The sequence below is a fragment of the Scyliorhinus torazame genome, chromosome 10 (assembly GCF_047496885.1).
Source record: "Scyliorhinus torazame isolate Kashiwa2021f chromosome 10, sScyTor2.1, whole genome shotgun sequence".
In the NCBI taxonomy this organism is placed as follows: domain Eukaryota; kingdom Metazoa; phylum Chordata; class Chondrichthyes; order Carcharhiniformes; family Scyliorhinidae; genus Scyliorhinus; species Scyliorhinus torazame.
Genome location: NC_092716.1, coordinates 257,108,733 through 257,126,960, shown reverse-complemented (window position 1 = coordinate 257,126,960; position 18,228 = coordinate 257,108,733). Strand labels below are relative to the sequence as shown.

Sequence of the window (18,228 nt, the reverse complement as noted above, 5' to 3'; positions counted from 1 at the left end):
CAAAAGAAATCTGTAGCTGCAAGTGTTTTGTTTTTGGAGGGGGGAGAGGAGACGGGTGGGATTGATCATCACACGTCCATCTCTACACAGAGAGAGAGAGAGAGAGTGAGAGCAGGCAGGCCTGGGGGAGTGATGCTGGTCACATCAACGTGGCGGACAAGACTGGCGGCTCCTTCCCCCCTCCACCCCCGGCACATCGCCCGCCCGCACGTTTCTGGCTAAAATGGAGAGGCTGCCGGAGCGATAATGTGGCGGGGAGCACCGGCCCTCAATTCGCGCTGGGAATCTGGCTGCCCTGCCCACTCCAGATTGAAGCGGCGAGAGTGCACCTTTTAACCAGGAGGAGGAGGGTGGGTGGGTGAGGGGGCAGGATAACCAGGGGGGGAGAGGGAATTCCAACCCCGGGAAAGTTTGATTAGTCCGAACCTCGCCCCCTCCCTGTGATGGGTGACAGCACCAGAGCCGGCCTGAGGCACCAGCTGGCGGGCTGAATGTTTGGCTTCTTGTGTGTGTGTGGCGACCAGCCCGGGACTTGTCGATTCGGAGCTGACGACCAGGGACTTTCTGAGGCTGGAGATGGAAACGGGAGCCGAGCCGAGCCGGCACCAGAGGAAGCCTGTCACCCATGGGCTGGAAGACCAGAAAAGAGTAAGTGATCAAATGCCATTTGCTGACACTGCCCCTCTGCAGGGCTCTCCTCACCAGGAGCTGCAACGTGCAGAGGTGGCTCTGTCTAAAGTTCAGGACATTAAAAGTCTTCTCACTCGTGCACACTGGAAACAAAGATTGTCGCCTATTTGGACAGTTGCTGTTTGTTTTTTGCCAGCACTTTTATAACATTTGACAACTTCATTCTTGTGATGTCTCATTTGTTTGATTCTTTATTTTAAAAAGATGTTGGTGGTGCTTTGTCCACACTGACCAGCAGATGAAAACTGTAAATGGGTGATTGTGAGGTCCGTGAAATGCAACACTGGCCATAAAATTAATACGCAATTAGGGGATCTTGTGCATTGTTGATGAGGCTCATCTTGCTCTTGGCACTGACCGCACGGAATCTGCGGCTCTGTAATATTACCCAAAGTCAGGCTGCGGTGGCAGCTGTGATAACATCAATTGGCCACGCTTTGGTGATGTTCATTTTAACTTTACCCCAATTGTCACGGCGATTATTAAATTTCATAACGTTATATGCGGGATTATATTCAATGACTGCTCGCAGTCGGCTCTCGTCTCTTCCCCACGTGTTTACAGAGAGCCACTAATGATTTGATATACAACTCACTGTAAATCTGTTCCAAAAAGTACTTTGTGTAGAAATTGTGGCCTCAAAATGATTTCGGATTTAAAAATTGAGGTTGTATTTTGCAAAGACCAAACTAATTGGTTATTTTGGTGGAATGTGTTGCAACTTGCTTTGCTGGCATTGGTACTTGTGTCACGTTTTGAAGGACTGGTGTGTTATATATTAACTATTTAGTAATTTAAAAATAACTTGAATTTAATATAGGTTTTAAAAAAGCTTATTATACTGATTTACTTGTCCAATTGATCACTTAAGTTTTTTTTCACAAATGCACCAGTATTTTGCTGTAAATCTGAAGGGTTTACGCTTAGGTATAACACAAATATGACCACTCTTCTTTAAATCACTCTGTGCTGGCGGTTTGCCACTCTCGTAGAATCAGCCAAGTGTTGCTGAAGTAAGTTGAAAGTGGAGCCTGCTCTTAACTTGAAAAGCATTGCATTGTACAAAGTGAGACCACACCTGGAGGAATGTGTGAAGTTTTGGTTTTCTTACCTTAGGAACGATGTACTGACATTAAAGTGCAATGAAGATTCACTCAACTGGAATGCGATTGAGTAGACAGGCTACATATGGCCCAGAATTGATAAGAATCGGAGGCAATCTAACATATACAATTCTTAAGAGGCTTTACAGGGGTTGATGCTGGTAGGATGTTTTCCTTGGCTGGGGAATCCAGAATATGGGGTCACAAATGCCAAAGAAGAAGATGACCATTTAGAATTGAGGTGAGGAGAATATTTTCCACTCAAAGGGTTGGGAATCTTTCTTCCTGCCCTATTTCTTATGTTCTTCTCAGTAGTGACATGAATAGCATGTGCACTTGGTTTTGGTTTGACTGCTGTTTAATAAAAAGCATCAGTAACATTTCTAGTATCTAGTTGGTGTTGAGAATGTCAGTAATGTGCAGGCAGAATGCAACAAAAAGGTGTGGGAGATTGTCCACGACAAGTTAAATCTTTGATCAAAATCGCGACTGAGGGGATTTGTGTATCTGGTGAAATGGTTAATCTCATATTGAAAAAAGACACTGAACCAAACAGTATTAAGACCCAAGTTTGTGTCTAAGATTGTCGGGTAGAGAATTTTCAGTGTTACTAGGAAGTCTTCAATGCTATCCTTAAGTGCGGAAGACAATAATAGTGGGGCAAATCATCCTTCATTGTTTCTCAGCAGATGTTTATGGGTGACTTGGATGGATGGAATCAAGGAAATTTTGTTCCTTAACTCCTTGGAAAAACTGTAAGGATACACCAGCGAACCATGCATTGCATCGTGCTATTTGTTAACAAAAATCCATAACTCATCGCATTTGCTTGGATTTCAATCCAAATACAAGGAGCCAGATAGTCTGGTGGAATATTATGTACCCTCTTGAGCAAAGGCCCTTGAGCTCAAATCCTATTCTTAATAATTTATTCCACTGCTTGGAGTGTGGCTTGATAGGTGTAATATTTCAGTTGCAAAAATCAAACCTTAGAGGGGCCAGTGCGTCTTTAATAAGTTGTTTGACCAAACAATATCGACAACTGTCCGGATCGTCTCTTCTATCGGCTGAAAGAAGAAACTTGACTCTGGTGAGGGAATATCTTGACAAAATTGCAAAAAAACCAAAACGGGAACACCTTGAGACCAAAGTAATGAGCAAATACTGAAATACTTGTTCATTATTTGTTTTAAATGATAGTTTCTGGAACTTTGTTTATGCAAACTTTGTGTTATGTGGTTGCTTAACTTTAAATCATGGCCAATCCACCTGACCCGCACAGTTGATTAAATCCTGGATTCAGTTTGAATGTGCAAAACCTTAGTTTTTATAGCACAACCTTTACATATTCTAGTTAGATTAGGAAAATGAGGTTCTACTATAACATCATGATTGGAGTTTGTTTCTGGAGAAAATTTTGCATTGTCATGGCGTGATTGATCTGAATCAGTACTGAATACCAACAATGAATGGCTAGGAATATGCGTTTTTACATTTCAGTATTTTTCTCCTGTCTTGTCTTAAGGTAGATGCACCCAAACAAGTGCTCCCAGCAATGGTGACTTGATCTTATTCTGGCAAAAGAACATTGGCTAGTATCTTTGTGCTTCTTAGAATGCCTTTGGGTAGCTGTAGAAACTGTCATTTCACATGAATCCCTAATGCATTCTTACATTTCTCATTCATGCCTTCTGTGCCACTTGGTGGCTCTTGCTCCTGGAGGAGAAAAAAAATCTGCATTTGTATTTTTTATATACACAGATACTTCAAAAAAACGTGAATATTTAATAGAGCTGCCACTAATGTAAAGCTAAGACTGGCTTACAGAAAACAGAGGATCTCAACATGAACACATTGCTTCTGTTTCTGATAATTCCGGTTCCCGAACATTTCAAACTGCAGTGTTTAGTCTATTCTTCCTAAGACCATATGATTTATTTCCACGATATTAAGTATGCATTGTGATTGTTATGCAGATGAATGTCACTCCAAATTGTACTGTACAATGTCAACTATTTGTGTATGCGAATATAGTCAAAGGCAGCTGAACATATATTGAGATGTCACACCACTGTATGACAGATTTAACATGTAGATAAGTAAATGTACTGAGCAATGTTTGCAAGTGTTACCTGAACTAATCTTGGTTCTTGAAAGGCATTTGTTGTTTTTACTGATGATGAAGTAAGTGGGCAAGGTTTATTTTAGCTGGAAAATATAATTGTGTTCAGTTTTAATTCTGGATAGGGACTGACATTTATATCTGTAATAACTAAAGAAAAAACTTGCATTTATAAAGTGGGTGAAATTCTCTGCCACAAACCGGAATCGGGCGAAGAATCGGGCGTCTGTCCAAAATTGAGGTCCGTGCCTGGTGCCGATTGCACGGTAGCACAATGGTTAGCACTGTTGCTTCACAGCTCCAGGGTCCCAGGTTTGATTCCCGGCTTGGGTCACTGTCTGTGCGGAGTCTGCATGTCCTCCCTGTGTGTGCGTGGGTTTCCTCCGGGTGCTCCGGTTTCCTCTCACAGTCCAAAGGTGTGCGGGTTAGATGGATTGGCCACGCTAAATTACCCTTAGTGTCCAAAAAGGTTGTGGGGTTACGGGGATAGGGTGGAGGTGTGGGCCTGGGTAGAGTGCTCTTTCCAAGGGCCGGTGCAGACTCGATGGGCCGAATGGCCTCCTTCAGCACTGTAAATTCTATGATAAATGTGATTAGTGGGTTGGACACCCCTTTGCCCCAGCTGCTTCATCAAGGGGATGGGCATGGCAAAGCTCAATCAGGAGCCCACTAGGTGTTGGCACTCTTCAGAAGCACTGCCCCATTGCAGAGAAGCAGGGGATTAGCAGCCCTCACCCCAACCAGAGGACACCTGCACCGCACTCTTTGGAACCCCTCCTGGTTCTCTGCCCCTCTCAGGACAGAGGACTCACCAGTGACCCCCACCCCTCTGGATCACCATCTGTCTCTTTCTCAAGGGACCGGCAGCATTGACTGCCTCTGCCACCACCTCCTAAGCAGTGTTCAGGCTTGAGGCTACCCACGCTGGGGGAAAGGGAGTCTCTCCGCTCCTCACTGGCATGGAGCTGTGGGTCCACCTCGGACCCCTGTTCTTGGGAGGGGGCAGGTCTTCTGTCAGCCCTCTTGGTGGCTGCAGCGAGTGTGTGGTAAGTGGAACACTTAAAAACAGCCAGGCTGGCAGGTTCTTTGGGTTGGTTTAGCACAGTGGCCTAAACAGCTGGCTTGTAATGCAGAACAAGGCCAGCAGCGCGGGTTCAATTCCCGTACCAGACTCCCCGAACAGGTGCCGGAATGTGGCAACTAGGGGCTTTTCATAGTAACTTCATTGAAGCCTACTTGTGACAATAAACGATTATTATAATGCCGGCCTCCAGCGGTTAGAATGCCAGCAGGGCCGGGAATTGCTCGGAATTCGCGTTAGCAGTGTCCTGGCCTATTAGCATGTCCTGAATTGGTCCACAAGTACCGCCCCCAATGGGAACGCAAACCACACACAATTCAGTCCTGGCGTCAACACCCTAACGGGGAATCTTTATTGTCACAAGTAGGCTTACATTAACACTGCAATGAAGTTACTGTGAAAATCCCCTAGTCGCCACATTCCAGCGCCTGTTTGGGTACACAGTGGGAGAATTCAGAATGTCTAAATTACCTAACAGCACGTCTTTCGGGACTTATGGGAGGAAACGGGAGCGCCCGCAGGAAACCCACGCAGACACTGGGAGAACGTGGAGACTCTGCACAGACAGTGATCCAAGCAGGAGAATTGAACCTGGCGCTATGAAGTAACAGTGCTAACCACTGTGCTACCATGCCACCCAGTATCTCTGAAGACCAAAGGGTGTCCCCAAAACAATTTACAGTCAATTAAATACTTATTTTTCAAGTATTGCCACTGATGTAATGTAGGAAATGTTGTGATGTTGGAATGTAGGAAAGGCACCAGTTAAGACCGTGAGGCCTAACAATGGGCAGATAATCTTTTTTTTAAATAACAAATAGTTGATTGGGAGATAAATGTTGGCCAGCGCACTGGGGAGAACTTCTCTGCTCTTCTTCAAAATACTGCCATTTGATCTTTGATGCCACTTGAGAGCAAAGGTTTAATGCCTTGCCCAACGGCACCTCCAGCAGTGTGGCACTCCCTCATTACTGAATTGGAGTGACAGCCTAGATTCTGTGCTGAAGTCTTTTAAGTACGACTTGAACCCATGACCTTCCACTCGGAAGCAGGTGGGCTACCACTGAACAATGGGTGTCACACAAGTACGTAATAAATAAGCAGATGCTGACGTACCTTCCTGTACACATGAACAAGTTGTAATTCGTAAGAAAAATAATGGTTTGGCTGAACATGCACACCCATGTTGCGAAGGTGAGGTGGCTTGACTCATTGGCAAAGCTGTGCAAGCGAATTGTGAAATAAACATTTTGTTTCAGGCATTGTTGGGTCACTCAAAAGCTGGATGGCTTCTCTTGATGAAAATAGGAGTTTGAAATTGGCTGTAGAGGCTATTAATAAATGCTTTCTGAAATGGTAAATCTACAAAGATTAGCATTACTACATGATGCCTGCAAAGTCTATCTCTAAATCTCAGTGGCCAGAGGGCTTTCCACTAACCAATCAGTTTCATAATCTGACATTAGTCCTGACTAATGCTTGTCGATCAACTACATAGATTAATGAGTGTGAATATTTCTTTGTAACAGATTTTTTATATTCAATGTTGTGGGAAATGTAGCAAGATATTTTTAAAGAATTCCTCTAAATATATAACTTGCATCTATCTAAATATGCTTTACAGTACTAATCAAGTTTACAAAAGATTACTTTGGATTCTTGTTTCACATTAATAAGAAAGACGTTGATGGAATGAAACGTTCAAAAGGCATAATCCAATATTATCTACAAGTGCTATACTTTTAAAACGAAGAGTCCGTACATATGAAATTCCTTGTTTGAAACGTGTTGCGCCTTTCTATTGTAATATCTTCCAATTTCTGTTACATTAAAATTGAAGGAGTAGACAATAGTGAAACCTTCAACCAAATACTTCTAGATACGCAGAGTAATATTGTGAGTCTTTTCGTTTAATAAAAGGCTTATCTGTCTAAGCTCATTGCTGTAGGCTTACTTAATAGTTCTGTTTAATGTACTGGAGATGGATATAATCATGACTGGATTATAGTTTCCTTATCTGTCAGTTGCTTTGTAGTAGATAAACATGAAGAAATTGTTCCTAAAAAAATTGTTGGCCAACGGTTTCATGTTTTTTCGTAGATTTCTGAACTAGTTATCTGTGAATTAAATATTTTGACTAAAGAATTATAGTTGCTACCAAATCATTTTTTTTCCATGTGGGATTTATTTGTACTGTCCAGAGTTCAATTGTGCATTTTACATTTAAAAGTAAAATTCATTATTTTTGGTTCCCACAATGATTGCGGATGGGAAAGTGAGCAAATATGTTTTCTTCTTTCCATTCTCCAAATCAAGACAGTAGGTGCCCAGTAACAGTTTAGCGATAACTGCTACTCCAATTTGTTGATGCATTTCTCTTCCTTTCGCACATAGTATCACCCTCGACCCAACCTCGCCCCTTAGAAATGTAACTCAGACCAGTAATTCTAACTGTACCACAGTTCATATTGGTGCCTAATATGGATCACTGATGTATATTGAAAGGGCAGTGCATCTTATCCTTCTTTAAATGCCAAAATTCCAAGTGCGGTTCATTATTTGTCAGTTTTCAAACTGCTGAGAATAACTGTGGTGAGAATTTTTGGACAGAATTCTTCAGTCCCTCCCCCACCGCAATGGGTTTTCCCTTAATGGAGGAGGGATCTTCGCCATCAGTCTCCGGCGGGATCTTCCGGTTCTGCGATTTATATCCCTTACTCGTGCCACCATAGGGAAATCCGCAGAGGGGGTCAACTTCAGTAAGACCTGAAGCATGCTGGCGAGCCACCTCCGGAACGGGAAAACTTTTCTGCGGGAAGGGCTGGAGAATTCCGCCCTTTGTTTCTATCTATTCGTTCATGGGATGCGGGTGTCACTGACGAGGCCAGCATTTGTTCCCCATTCGTAATAGCCCTCGAACTGAGTGACGTGCTAGGCCATTTCAGAGGGCAGTTAAGAGTTAGCCACATTGTCAGTGTCAAATAATTTGATTAGTTCTTTAAGGATTAACTGTGAAAGGTTAACGGTTAATGTGTATGAGCCAGCTATGATAAGTTTTGTTTTGTGTGCCACTTTCAAACAATTCGTTCACTGAACTAGTGAGGTTTAGAATTATTCAGTAAATGACTTTTACTTCAACTGTTCAAAGAAAGCAAAATATACCTCTAATATTTTAGTTCAAGCCGCTCCTAAGGTTAACTTTTTCAGTAAATGTGGCTGGCAATGCTTAGTCTGTTGAGAGCTGATTTTGCCCATTTTACAATGTGCAGAATGTTGCAGGTTTAATTGAAGATGGTGAGTGAAAAAGATGAGGAAATTACACGTTGCTGAAGTTAATTTTTTTGACTGTTTCAATTCCCAGATTTAATTTACTTCAAACTGTAATTTTCTTCATGCAACATTAATGTTGAGCAGATTGTACCAATTTGTTATTGCTCTCAGTTTGATTTGGGTTCCTTTTTTTAAGTTGTCAAATTGGCATCGGCTTCACTGCATATGTGGTAAGTTGCTACTCTGTAGCATGGACATCTGCAGGAAAATAACAGCAATGTTGCTACTGTCTTGTGGTTAGATTAGCATACTGATGTGAATCCAAATTATGTTTTCTGTATGCCCTAAAAGGCAATTTGCACATTGTATTTTGTAATATGAACGATATGGAAGGAAACCAAATTGCTAATATGAAATGAAGCATTTTGTCCCGTTTTCACACATTTATGTGTTGAAGGATCTCATTCACCAGTGTACAATTTTGATTCGCAAATCTTTGATTGTCACACCTATCTTCAGCAATTTATTGAAATATACAACTGGTCTTAAATCATAAGGCTTGTTGGTTGATGGCTGCAGATTATCCTGCTGCTGCAGGTTACCAGAGTGAGAGAAAATAAATCCTTGCTAGCTATACAAGGGCTCGATAGTGAGAGGCTTTTTCCCAGGGTAGAGGGGTCAAATACTAGGGGGCATAGGTTTAAGGTGCGAGGGGCCAGGTATAGAGATGTACGAGGCAACTGTTTTACACAGAGGGTAGTGGGTGCCTGGGACTGGCTGCCGGAGGAGGTGGTGGGAGCAGGGACGATAGTGACATTTAAGGGGCATCTTGACAAATACATGAATAGGATGGGAATAGAGGGATACAGACCCTGGAAGTGCAGAAGATTTTAGTTTAGACAGGCAGCATGGTCGGCACAGGCTTGGAGGGCGGAAGGGCCTGATCCTGTGCTGTACTTTTCTTTGTTCTTTGACTGTTTGATGTTATGCTTTTCCATTGATGACAGGTGGTTGGCCCTGGCTCCTGCTTTTTTGGGCCATTTGTTTATTATCTTCCCACCCTCACCACACCAGTCTCCCAACGTTTTGTGCAGGTCCTGATGGTGGGTTGTATTTGCCATCTGGATAATTGTATGAATGAGAGAACTGACCATGTGCTATCTGTCAAATCTGCGCATACACCATAACAGGTTCTTATGCCTGGAGCGATTGGTGCATATGTCAGAATACAGCCATTTCAATGCCTAAAAACTGCTTGCAGTGTGTTATCAAGCCCAGTTCTTCATTTGTTTTGAAAATTAAAATAAAGATGAAAGAATTGAAGGGATTATTCTTTCAATTCACATTTCTTAAATATTTATTTAATTTAAAACCTTGGGCTGGATTCTCCCAAAATGAGACTATGCCCCCACGCCGGCGTAAAAACGCTGGCGTTTCACTCCCGAGTTTCCAAAAAATTATTAGTCGATTCCCTTACCTGTAGGGGGCCAGCAGGGACCAAGAGTGAATCACACAGCTTTAGTTGCGGATACGGGCTCCCGCACTTCCGATTTTGAGTCCGCATATGCGCACGGCGACGGCCTCCAGCGGCCGTGCCGAGCGCCATGGCGGACTCGGACCGCAGAGGCAGCTGGAAAATGTAGGGCCCCCCGATTGGCCGCGCGCTGGAAGATCCGACCAGCCCGATCTGTCCCCGGCTGCCCATAAGGCCCCCCCCCTCACCCGTGCCCGATCACTCCACCCCCACCCAGGGCGGCCGCGGACTGATTCCACAGCTGCCACGCGAGAGTCACGACCAGCCATAGCATGTTACTTCCACGCCGTTGGGAACTCGGCCTGTTGGGAGCGGAGGATCGCTGGACGGGCCTCTAGCAATAGCCCTCCCAGCCGCATGGAGTAATTCGTGAAAACACCGATTCTCGGTTCCCAGAGAATCGCCGGACAGGCACCAGGCCCGATTTTGGCGCAGAAGTTGATTCTTTAAAATTTTTTTTTAGAGTACCCAATTATATATTTTTCCAATTAAGGGGCAATTTAGCATGGCCAATCCACCTATCTTGCACATCTTTGGGTTGTGGGGACGAAACCCACGCAAACACGGGGAGAATGTGCAAACTCCACACGGACAGTGACCCAGAGCCGGGATCGAACCTGGGACCTCGGCGCCGTGAGACAGCAATGCTAACCACTGCGCCACCGTGCTGTCCTGTAGAAGTTGATTCTTCGCCCCTGCGCCAAATGCAATTTCGACGCAGGGCTGCGGAGAATCCAGCCCTTTATTTCTGCCTCATTTTTCTCTCCAGTATTCTCCCTTTCCCAATTACTGCCTTGAAAGAATTGACTGAAGTAAAGATCCACAAGTGTTCATTTGTCCTGAATTTGAATTTATAAACTGGCATTAATATTCTTAGATATTCAAAAGTGAATTGCGGCGACTGTCATTTTACAGGAAAACAGGTTCATAAGCAACTTCTTCCCCACTGTTGCCAGTCTCCTGAATGACCCTCTTATGGACTGAACTGATCTCTTCACAATTCTTCTCTACTGAGTAGTACTATACTCCCTCCGTATGCTTCACCCGATGCCTGTGACTATGTATTTACATTTTGTATTTATGGATGTCCTATGTGTTTTTTCATGTATGGAACGATCTGTCTGGTTTGTACGCAGAACAATACTTTTCACTGTACCTCGGTACACGTGACAATAAATCAAATAAACAATTAATCTACTTTGCCGGTGGTGTTTGAGGGATAAATGTTGGCCAGGAAACGTTGTTGTTTGTTGAAAATGTGGCATAACATATTTTACCATTGTGGCACACTAGGCAAAGATGGCACCTTTGACAGTGCAGCATTCCTTCATTATCTGACTGAATATCAGCCGAGAAGAAAGAGTTAATCTGTGCACTGTGGGTGTACCTGCACCACTTAGACTACATCCTTTCAAGAAGATGGCTTACCACTGCCTTCTCTAGGGCAATTAGGGATGGGCAAAAAATGCTGGCCTGGAGGCGATGGCCAGATCTCGTGAATGAATATAGGAAGGTCCTAAAGTACGGTTTGAACCCTTTCTGACCCAGAGGTGATTGTGTTGCTGTTAAGGGCAAGCTGATCCTGTCCAAACGGACATTGTTACGACACCCTGGGTTAGTGCGCAGTCGATTCTAGCCCAACAGACCCCAGAGTCCCAACATAAGTGAATTAACCAATAATTTGTATAAAGTTTCTGATGTGTTTGGCCCTTGGCTGCTCCAATGACTTACAAACACTATGGGCAGGGCGGGCAGAAACGGCGCAGTGGAGTGGCGGGAACCATTCCGGCGTCGGGCCGCCCCAAAGGTGCCGAATCCTCCGCACCTTCAGGGGCTAGGCCGGCGGCGGAGTGGTTTGCGCCCTGCCGGCCGGTGTGGAAGGCCTTTGGCGCCGCGCCAGCCGGGGCCGAAGGGTCTCCGCCAGCCGGCACGGGTCCGGGCATGCGCGGGAGTGTCAGCTTCGCAGAGGCTTACATGGCCGGCGCGGAGGAATGGAGTGCCCCCACGGCACAGGCCCGCCCGTGGATCGGTGGGCCCCGATCGCGGGCCAGGTCACCGTGGGGGCACTCCCCGGGGCCAGATTGCCCCGCGACCCTCCCAGGACCCCGGAGCCCGCCCGCGCCGCCAGGACCCACTGGTAAGGGACCAACTCCAATTTACGCCAGTGGGATCTACATAGAACGGTCGGGACTTCGGCCCATCGCGGGCCGGAGAATCGCCGGGGGGGGGGGGGGGGCCTGCTGACCGGCGAAGCGCGATTCCCGCCCCCGCCAAAGCTCCGGCGCCAGAGAATTCGACAGCCAGCGGGGGCGGGATTCATGTCACCCCCGGCGATTCTCCGACCCAGCGGGGGGTCAGAGAATCCCGCCCCAGGTTTGCAAGTGAAGCACAAAGCTGTCTATTTAAAACAAAATTAGAGATAAGACTTGCACTACTTATAATAGAATAACGGCCAGCTAATCTACTACTCCCACCTTTTACCGTCGCACCCTCTACCCAAACACACACAAGACAGTCACATAAAGAGGGAGGGGGAGGGGTACAAATAATAGGAATTAAAATATGAAATGGTAGATGAGTCCCTTTGCTTCGAATGTTGAAGTCGCTGAAGCAGTAGGCTGTCCTTCCAGAAGGCCGAGTGATTGAAGCCAGTGGTTGGATTGCTAACAAGGGTCTTCTGGTGATAACATTCAGTCAGAACTCCCAGGATATAGGCTTTCCTATTATTTATTTATTTATTCCTCTGTGGCAGTCACTTTAACTTTTATTGCACTGGTCTTTCACTCGAAAGAACAGCCCCAGGCCAGTTTGATCCATCAGACCCTCGGTCTCACTTTCTCCCCAGCTTCCGATGTGGTTCAAAATCAACTGGTTTCCAGACTCACCAGAATGTCCCCTAGCTTTACTGAAGAAAAACAGAGTACCAGAGAAGCAGCTTCAATTAGATTTTGGAGAGGTCTGTAAAAAAAGAGAGAAACCCAAAGAGTTCCTTCCAGCTCTGTCTTCGGAAATTAAAGACCCTCGGATTGGATAGAGGAAAAGCTGGCTGGATCCATTTCTCTGGAGAGAGCTTCAGCTGAGGTGTTTGAGAGTTTTATCCTTTCAGGGCGAGAGAAACTCAAAGAGCCTCCTTCAGCTCTGAATTCAAAACAAAACTAAAAACTGGAAACAGTCTCACAGAGGAAGGAATATTCCAGAATGGTATATCCAGAAGGGTGGCACAGTAGCACAAGTGGATAGCGCTGTGGCTTCACAGTCCCAGGGTCCCAGGTTCGAGTCCCCGCTGGGTCACTGTCTGTGCGGAGTCTGCACATTGTCCTCGTGTTTGCGTGGGTTTCCTCCGGGTGCTCCGGTTTCCTCCCACAATCCAAAGATGTGCAGGTTAGATGGATTGGCCATGATAAATTGCCCTTAGTGACCAAAAAGGTTAGGAGGGGTTATTGGGTTACGGGGATAGAGTGGAAGGGAGGGCTTAAGTGGGTTGGTGCAGACTCAATGGGCCGAATGGCCTCCTTCTGCACTGTATGTTCTCTGTTAACGTTCAGCACCAATCAGCATAGATTATCAGCTAAATCCTGGCAATCTGAAACAGTCTATTGGCCGACAGTCAAGCTCATCAAGAGGTGAGACTGATGTCAGACTGATGTCACTGATGTCAGACCAAACAGTACATCCTGCTGGAGTGCCTTGTTATTTTCAAATTAAAGGTGAAGTCCAACTTAAAGGCATAGGTCCCATTAATCGTGCAGGTACAGAAATTGAAATAGCAGAATAACAGAAATTAAAAGGAAAATCAACAAGGGACAGACCGGGATTAACAGGAGCATCGTTACAACATTCATACGTGAGTAATTTGACCATGAGGCATCACAACCAAGCTCACTCCTGCTCTGACCCAATGTGAATAAAAGTAACAACTTGTACTTAAGTGCCTTTCATGAATTTCTTTTTCAGGTGCAGTCATAGTATGGGATAACAATTGTTCTCACTTCAAGCTCTTGCAAACAGAAATATGATAATGTTTTATTCACATTTTCAGCAGGGGTTGCTTGGTAAGCAGGTATGGGGAATTGGCTGGATGGAGAACTGAGGCACATTGGAGCACCTCTACGACTGAGATCTGTGTTAACTCAACACAGATTGATTGGGAGCATGCGGATTTCCTAATCCACATGGCCCAGCTACATACTACTTCAATGCACCATGCCAGGAGACACCCAGTCTTTATTTTTATTTCATGGTCACAAAGTATGTTTTTCACTCATTTATGGGATTTGGGCATCATTGGCTCGGCCAGCATTATGGATTTCAAAACCTTACCCACCATTGGTGTTAGACGAATTGACTTGTAGTTGCTAGGACTGTCCTTACACCATTTATTGAATAAGGGTGTTACATTTGCCACTCTCTAATCCTCTGGCTTTTGTTGAGTAAGTGCATCTTGATAGTACTATTGATGACACCTTCCACCACTTTGCTGATGATTTGAGAGTAGACTGATAGGCAGTAATTGACAGGATTGGATCTGTCCTGCTTTATATGGATCGTCAAAAGTGGTCAATTTTCCATATTGTCAGATAGATACTTACCTTTTAAAAAATGTTTCCAATTAAGGGGCAATTTAGCGTGGTCACCTACCCTGCACATCTTTGGGTTGTGGGAGTGAGCCCCATTCAAAGACGGGGAGAATGTACGAACTCCATATGGCAGTGACCCGGGGCTGGGATTGAACCCAGATCCTCAGCACCGTGAGGCAGCAGTGCTAACCACTGCGCCACTGTTACTGACTTGATAATACAGTGTGAATATACATTTGTGTGCATAAATTATGATGTGTGTAATCGCAGTCCATTTACACTGTGCTTGACATTGCTGTACAGTTGGAAGTTTACTCTGGCCAGCTGCTGTTAACACTACAGGGACCAGATTGAAAATGTAGCTGTATCCTTTTTGTATAATCTGCCATTTGAGTGAAAGTCGCCCTCGTCCCCGAGAACCATAGGCCCTTTTGAGGGAGAGCTGACTGGTGGTGATTTAAACTGAGGGTCACCACACTTCAGGCAAGGGGCAAGGTTTGAAAGGATAACCTCATGGATACCTCAGCCGGTATGGGAATTGAACCAATGTCAGCCAACTGAGCCAGCCAACCCCCCCCGGGTTTGAGTTTTTCACTGGTGGGCTGCCATGTTGGTTTGTTTGTACTCTATAAGCAACAACTTGCATCAAGAACTCACACAAACAGAAAAGTAAATTGAAATTGTACAGTAGCTGGTTTAGCACAGTGGGCTAAACAGGTGGCTTGTAATGCAGAACAAGGCAGCAGTGTGGGTTCAATTCCTGTACCGGCCTCACCGCACAGGTGCCGGAATGTGTCGACTAGGGGCTTTTCACAGTAACTTCATTGAAGCCTACTTGTGACAATAAGCTATTATTACTAAATGCCCCTGTTTCCACTTGAAATTTCAGTCTAATTTAGTTTCTGTTGAATTATATAATTAGAAATTCACTTGTGTAACTGTTGTACCCTTTAAAAGGCTAAAACTGTGCACCATGAAGGGTTATACTGAACTAACTAATTATCGCCACACAATTCTCAATGGACATATGAAGATTCAGTTGTAAACTTCTCACATAAGTGGCACACATGATAGTTGGTCTTTTGGGCTCAGAATTCAGGGGCGGGATTCTCCAACCCCCCGCTGGGTCGAAGAATCGGCGGGGGCTGGCGTGAATCCCGCCCCCGCCGGTTGCCGAATTCTCCGGCACCGGATATTCGGCGGGGGCGGGAATCGCGCCGGTCGGCGGGTCCTCCCCCCGGCGATTCTCCGACCCGCGATGGGCTGAAGTCCCGCTACTCGAATGCCTGTCCCACCGGCGAGAATGAAACCACCTCCCTTACCAGCGGGACTAGGCGGCGTGGGCGGGGTCCTGGGGGGGGGGGGAGGGGCGGCGCAGGGCGATCTGGCCCCAGGGGGGTGCCCCCACGGTGGCCTGGCCCGTGATCGGGGCCCACCGATCCGTGGGCGGGCCTGTGCCGTGGGGGCACTCTTTTCCCTCCGCCTCGGCCACAGTCTTCACCATGGCCGACGCGTAAGAGACACCCCCCCCTGCACATGCGCGGGGATGACGTCAGCAGCTGCTGACGCTCCCGCGCATGCGCGGACTTCCGCCGGCCGGCGAAGTCCTTTCGGACCCGGCTGGCGTGGTGCCAAAGTCCTTTCCCGCCGGCCGGCGGCACGCCAACCACTCTGGCGCAGGCCTAGCCCGTCAAGGTGAGGGCTTGGCCCCTAAAGGTGCGGCCCAGTACCTCTTTGGCTGTCACCTTGCATATCAGGAATTCCAGAAGATTTTGAAATTAGTTCTGTTTCTACATTGACATGTCAAGATTTTATGTTAACCCAGCTCCCATTATAAATATCTGAACATGTATTTTAGTAGTGCTGGAATCACCATCAAATGGTTTCTCTCATAAGGCTGCACACATTTTTAACAGAAAGCAATCCATTTCCCCTCACTGCTGGTTTGTTTCCATCCCTGGAAAAGGAATATGGAAGTGCAATATACATGGAATTATATTTAGGAATTAGAAGCAGGAGGTCATTTGGCCATTCGACCCTGCTCCGCCATTCATTTGTGTTCGTAGTCTTGTAATTCAGAGCATTGGACTAGCAGTGCAATGAATTTGTTTTCAAAACTGCTTTAAAAGTTAAAAAATTTGGTTTCAAAAACAAAGTTTTTATTTATTTTATTTACATCTGCCAAAATGAGCACGAAATTGTCAGATTGTCATAAAACAAATCCAAGGCTTTCTTTATCAGTTTGGCCGAGATGTGACTCCAGATCCACACTGATGTGTCTGACCTGTAACTGCCCTCTGAAGTGTCCTGGCAAGCTACTCAGCTGCATCTAACTGACACGTCAAGTGGTTCAATGGTAATCCACCCAGGAAGTCATTGTCGCAAATCCAAACAACTTGGAGAGTTGTCAGAAATGGGCCCACATTACATCTTTTGGGATGCGCTGTCTCCAGAAATAAAATTCTGACCAGATGCTTGGGTTGGCAGATAACTATTTGGATCTGTTCAATAAAGAGTTTTTAAAAATTGTTTGCCATTGTATGTTTTAAATTATCTACATATTTAAGCCCTTTTTTAATGCTATGCATTGCATATTATAGACAGAAAAAAGACCATTCAGACTAATAGGTCTATGCTAGTATATATGCTCCACACAAGCTTCCGTCCATCGTCATTCCCATCAAAATAGCCTTCTATTACTTTCAGTGCTTGTTAAGCTTCCCGTTAAATGTAACTGTGCTTGTCTCACCCCCACAACCCAAAAATAAATGCAGGTAGATTAGCCACGCTAAATTGCCACTAAATTGGAAAAAAATGAATTGGGTACTCTAAATTTAAAAAAAATATACCTGTGCTAGTCATCTGTGGTAGAAAATTCCACATTATCTTTTTATTTTTAAAAGATATATTTAAAGTACCAATTCATTTTTTCCCCAATAAAGCGGCAGTTTTGCATGGCCAATGCACCTACCCTGCACATCTTTGAGTTGTGGGGTTGAGGCCCACGCAAACACGGGGAGCATGTGCAAACTCCACATGGACAGTGACTCCGGACCGGGATTGCAAAATTCCACGTTATAACCACTCTCTTTGGGTAATGAAGATTCTCCTAAATCCCAGTTAATAATAACTTATTGTCACAAGTAGGCTTCAATGAAGTTACTGTGAAAAACCCCTAGTTGCCACATTCCGGCGCCTGTTCAGGGAGGAATTGAACTCACGCTGCTGCCTTGTTTTGCATTACAAGCCAGCTGTTTAGCCCAGTGTGCTAAACCAGCCCCTTGGATTTATTTGTGACTACTTTATATGTATGCCTCTAGTTCTGTCTTGCCCACAAAGGGAAACATCTTCTCTGTGTCATAGAAAATGTAGAGAAAATAATTCTGATGTACTATAAGCTGTGTTAGAACGTACATCACAGGATGAGAAATATTGTACCCTGCATTTTGAATCTTTTCTACCATTTGGCTCTTCAAGGCATGTATTGATGGCAATGAATTGATGTTCAAAAAGTATACTTCAGAACGGAAGCTTTTGAGGTGCAGTGAAGCTCCACTGTTTATGTTAAATAGACTAAATTCCGATGCTGGACCTATTCAGTGCATCACAAGTGATGTTGCAATGAGTCAAGTTCTGAAGAGACTGACTGAAATGTTTTTTTTGTGGTGATTAGTTATGCACAATATGAAAGCTGTTCATGTTGAGCCCCTTGATTTGGATGTTAAATAATATTAATGCTACATTGAAGTACAGTAATTGCAGTAACAGGACACAGGAAATGACTTCAGTTTCACAATATGGATTCCTACTCTTTGTGGCCCATTAAAGCTGTTTTGGGTTTCACATCATGA

The 18,228-nt window shown here is 45.0% G+C and overlaps 1 protein-coding gene across 1 annotated transcript in view; it reads left to right on the top strand.

Moving 5' to 3' along the window:
- Window positions 1–411: 411 nt before the first annotated feature.
- The window catches only part of nav2a (neuron navigator 2a), a 1,224,858-nt gene continuing 1,207,041 nt past the window's right edge, over window positions 412–18,228 (top strand). Inside the window, exon 1 of the mRNA XM_072466710.1 lies at window positions 412–648. Coding sequence (XP_072322811.1) covers window positions 577–648 — 72 coding nt within the window. The 5' untranslated portion in view covers window positions 412–576. The remainder of the gene's footprint in view (window positions 649–18,228) is intronic.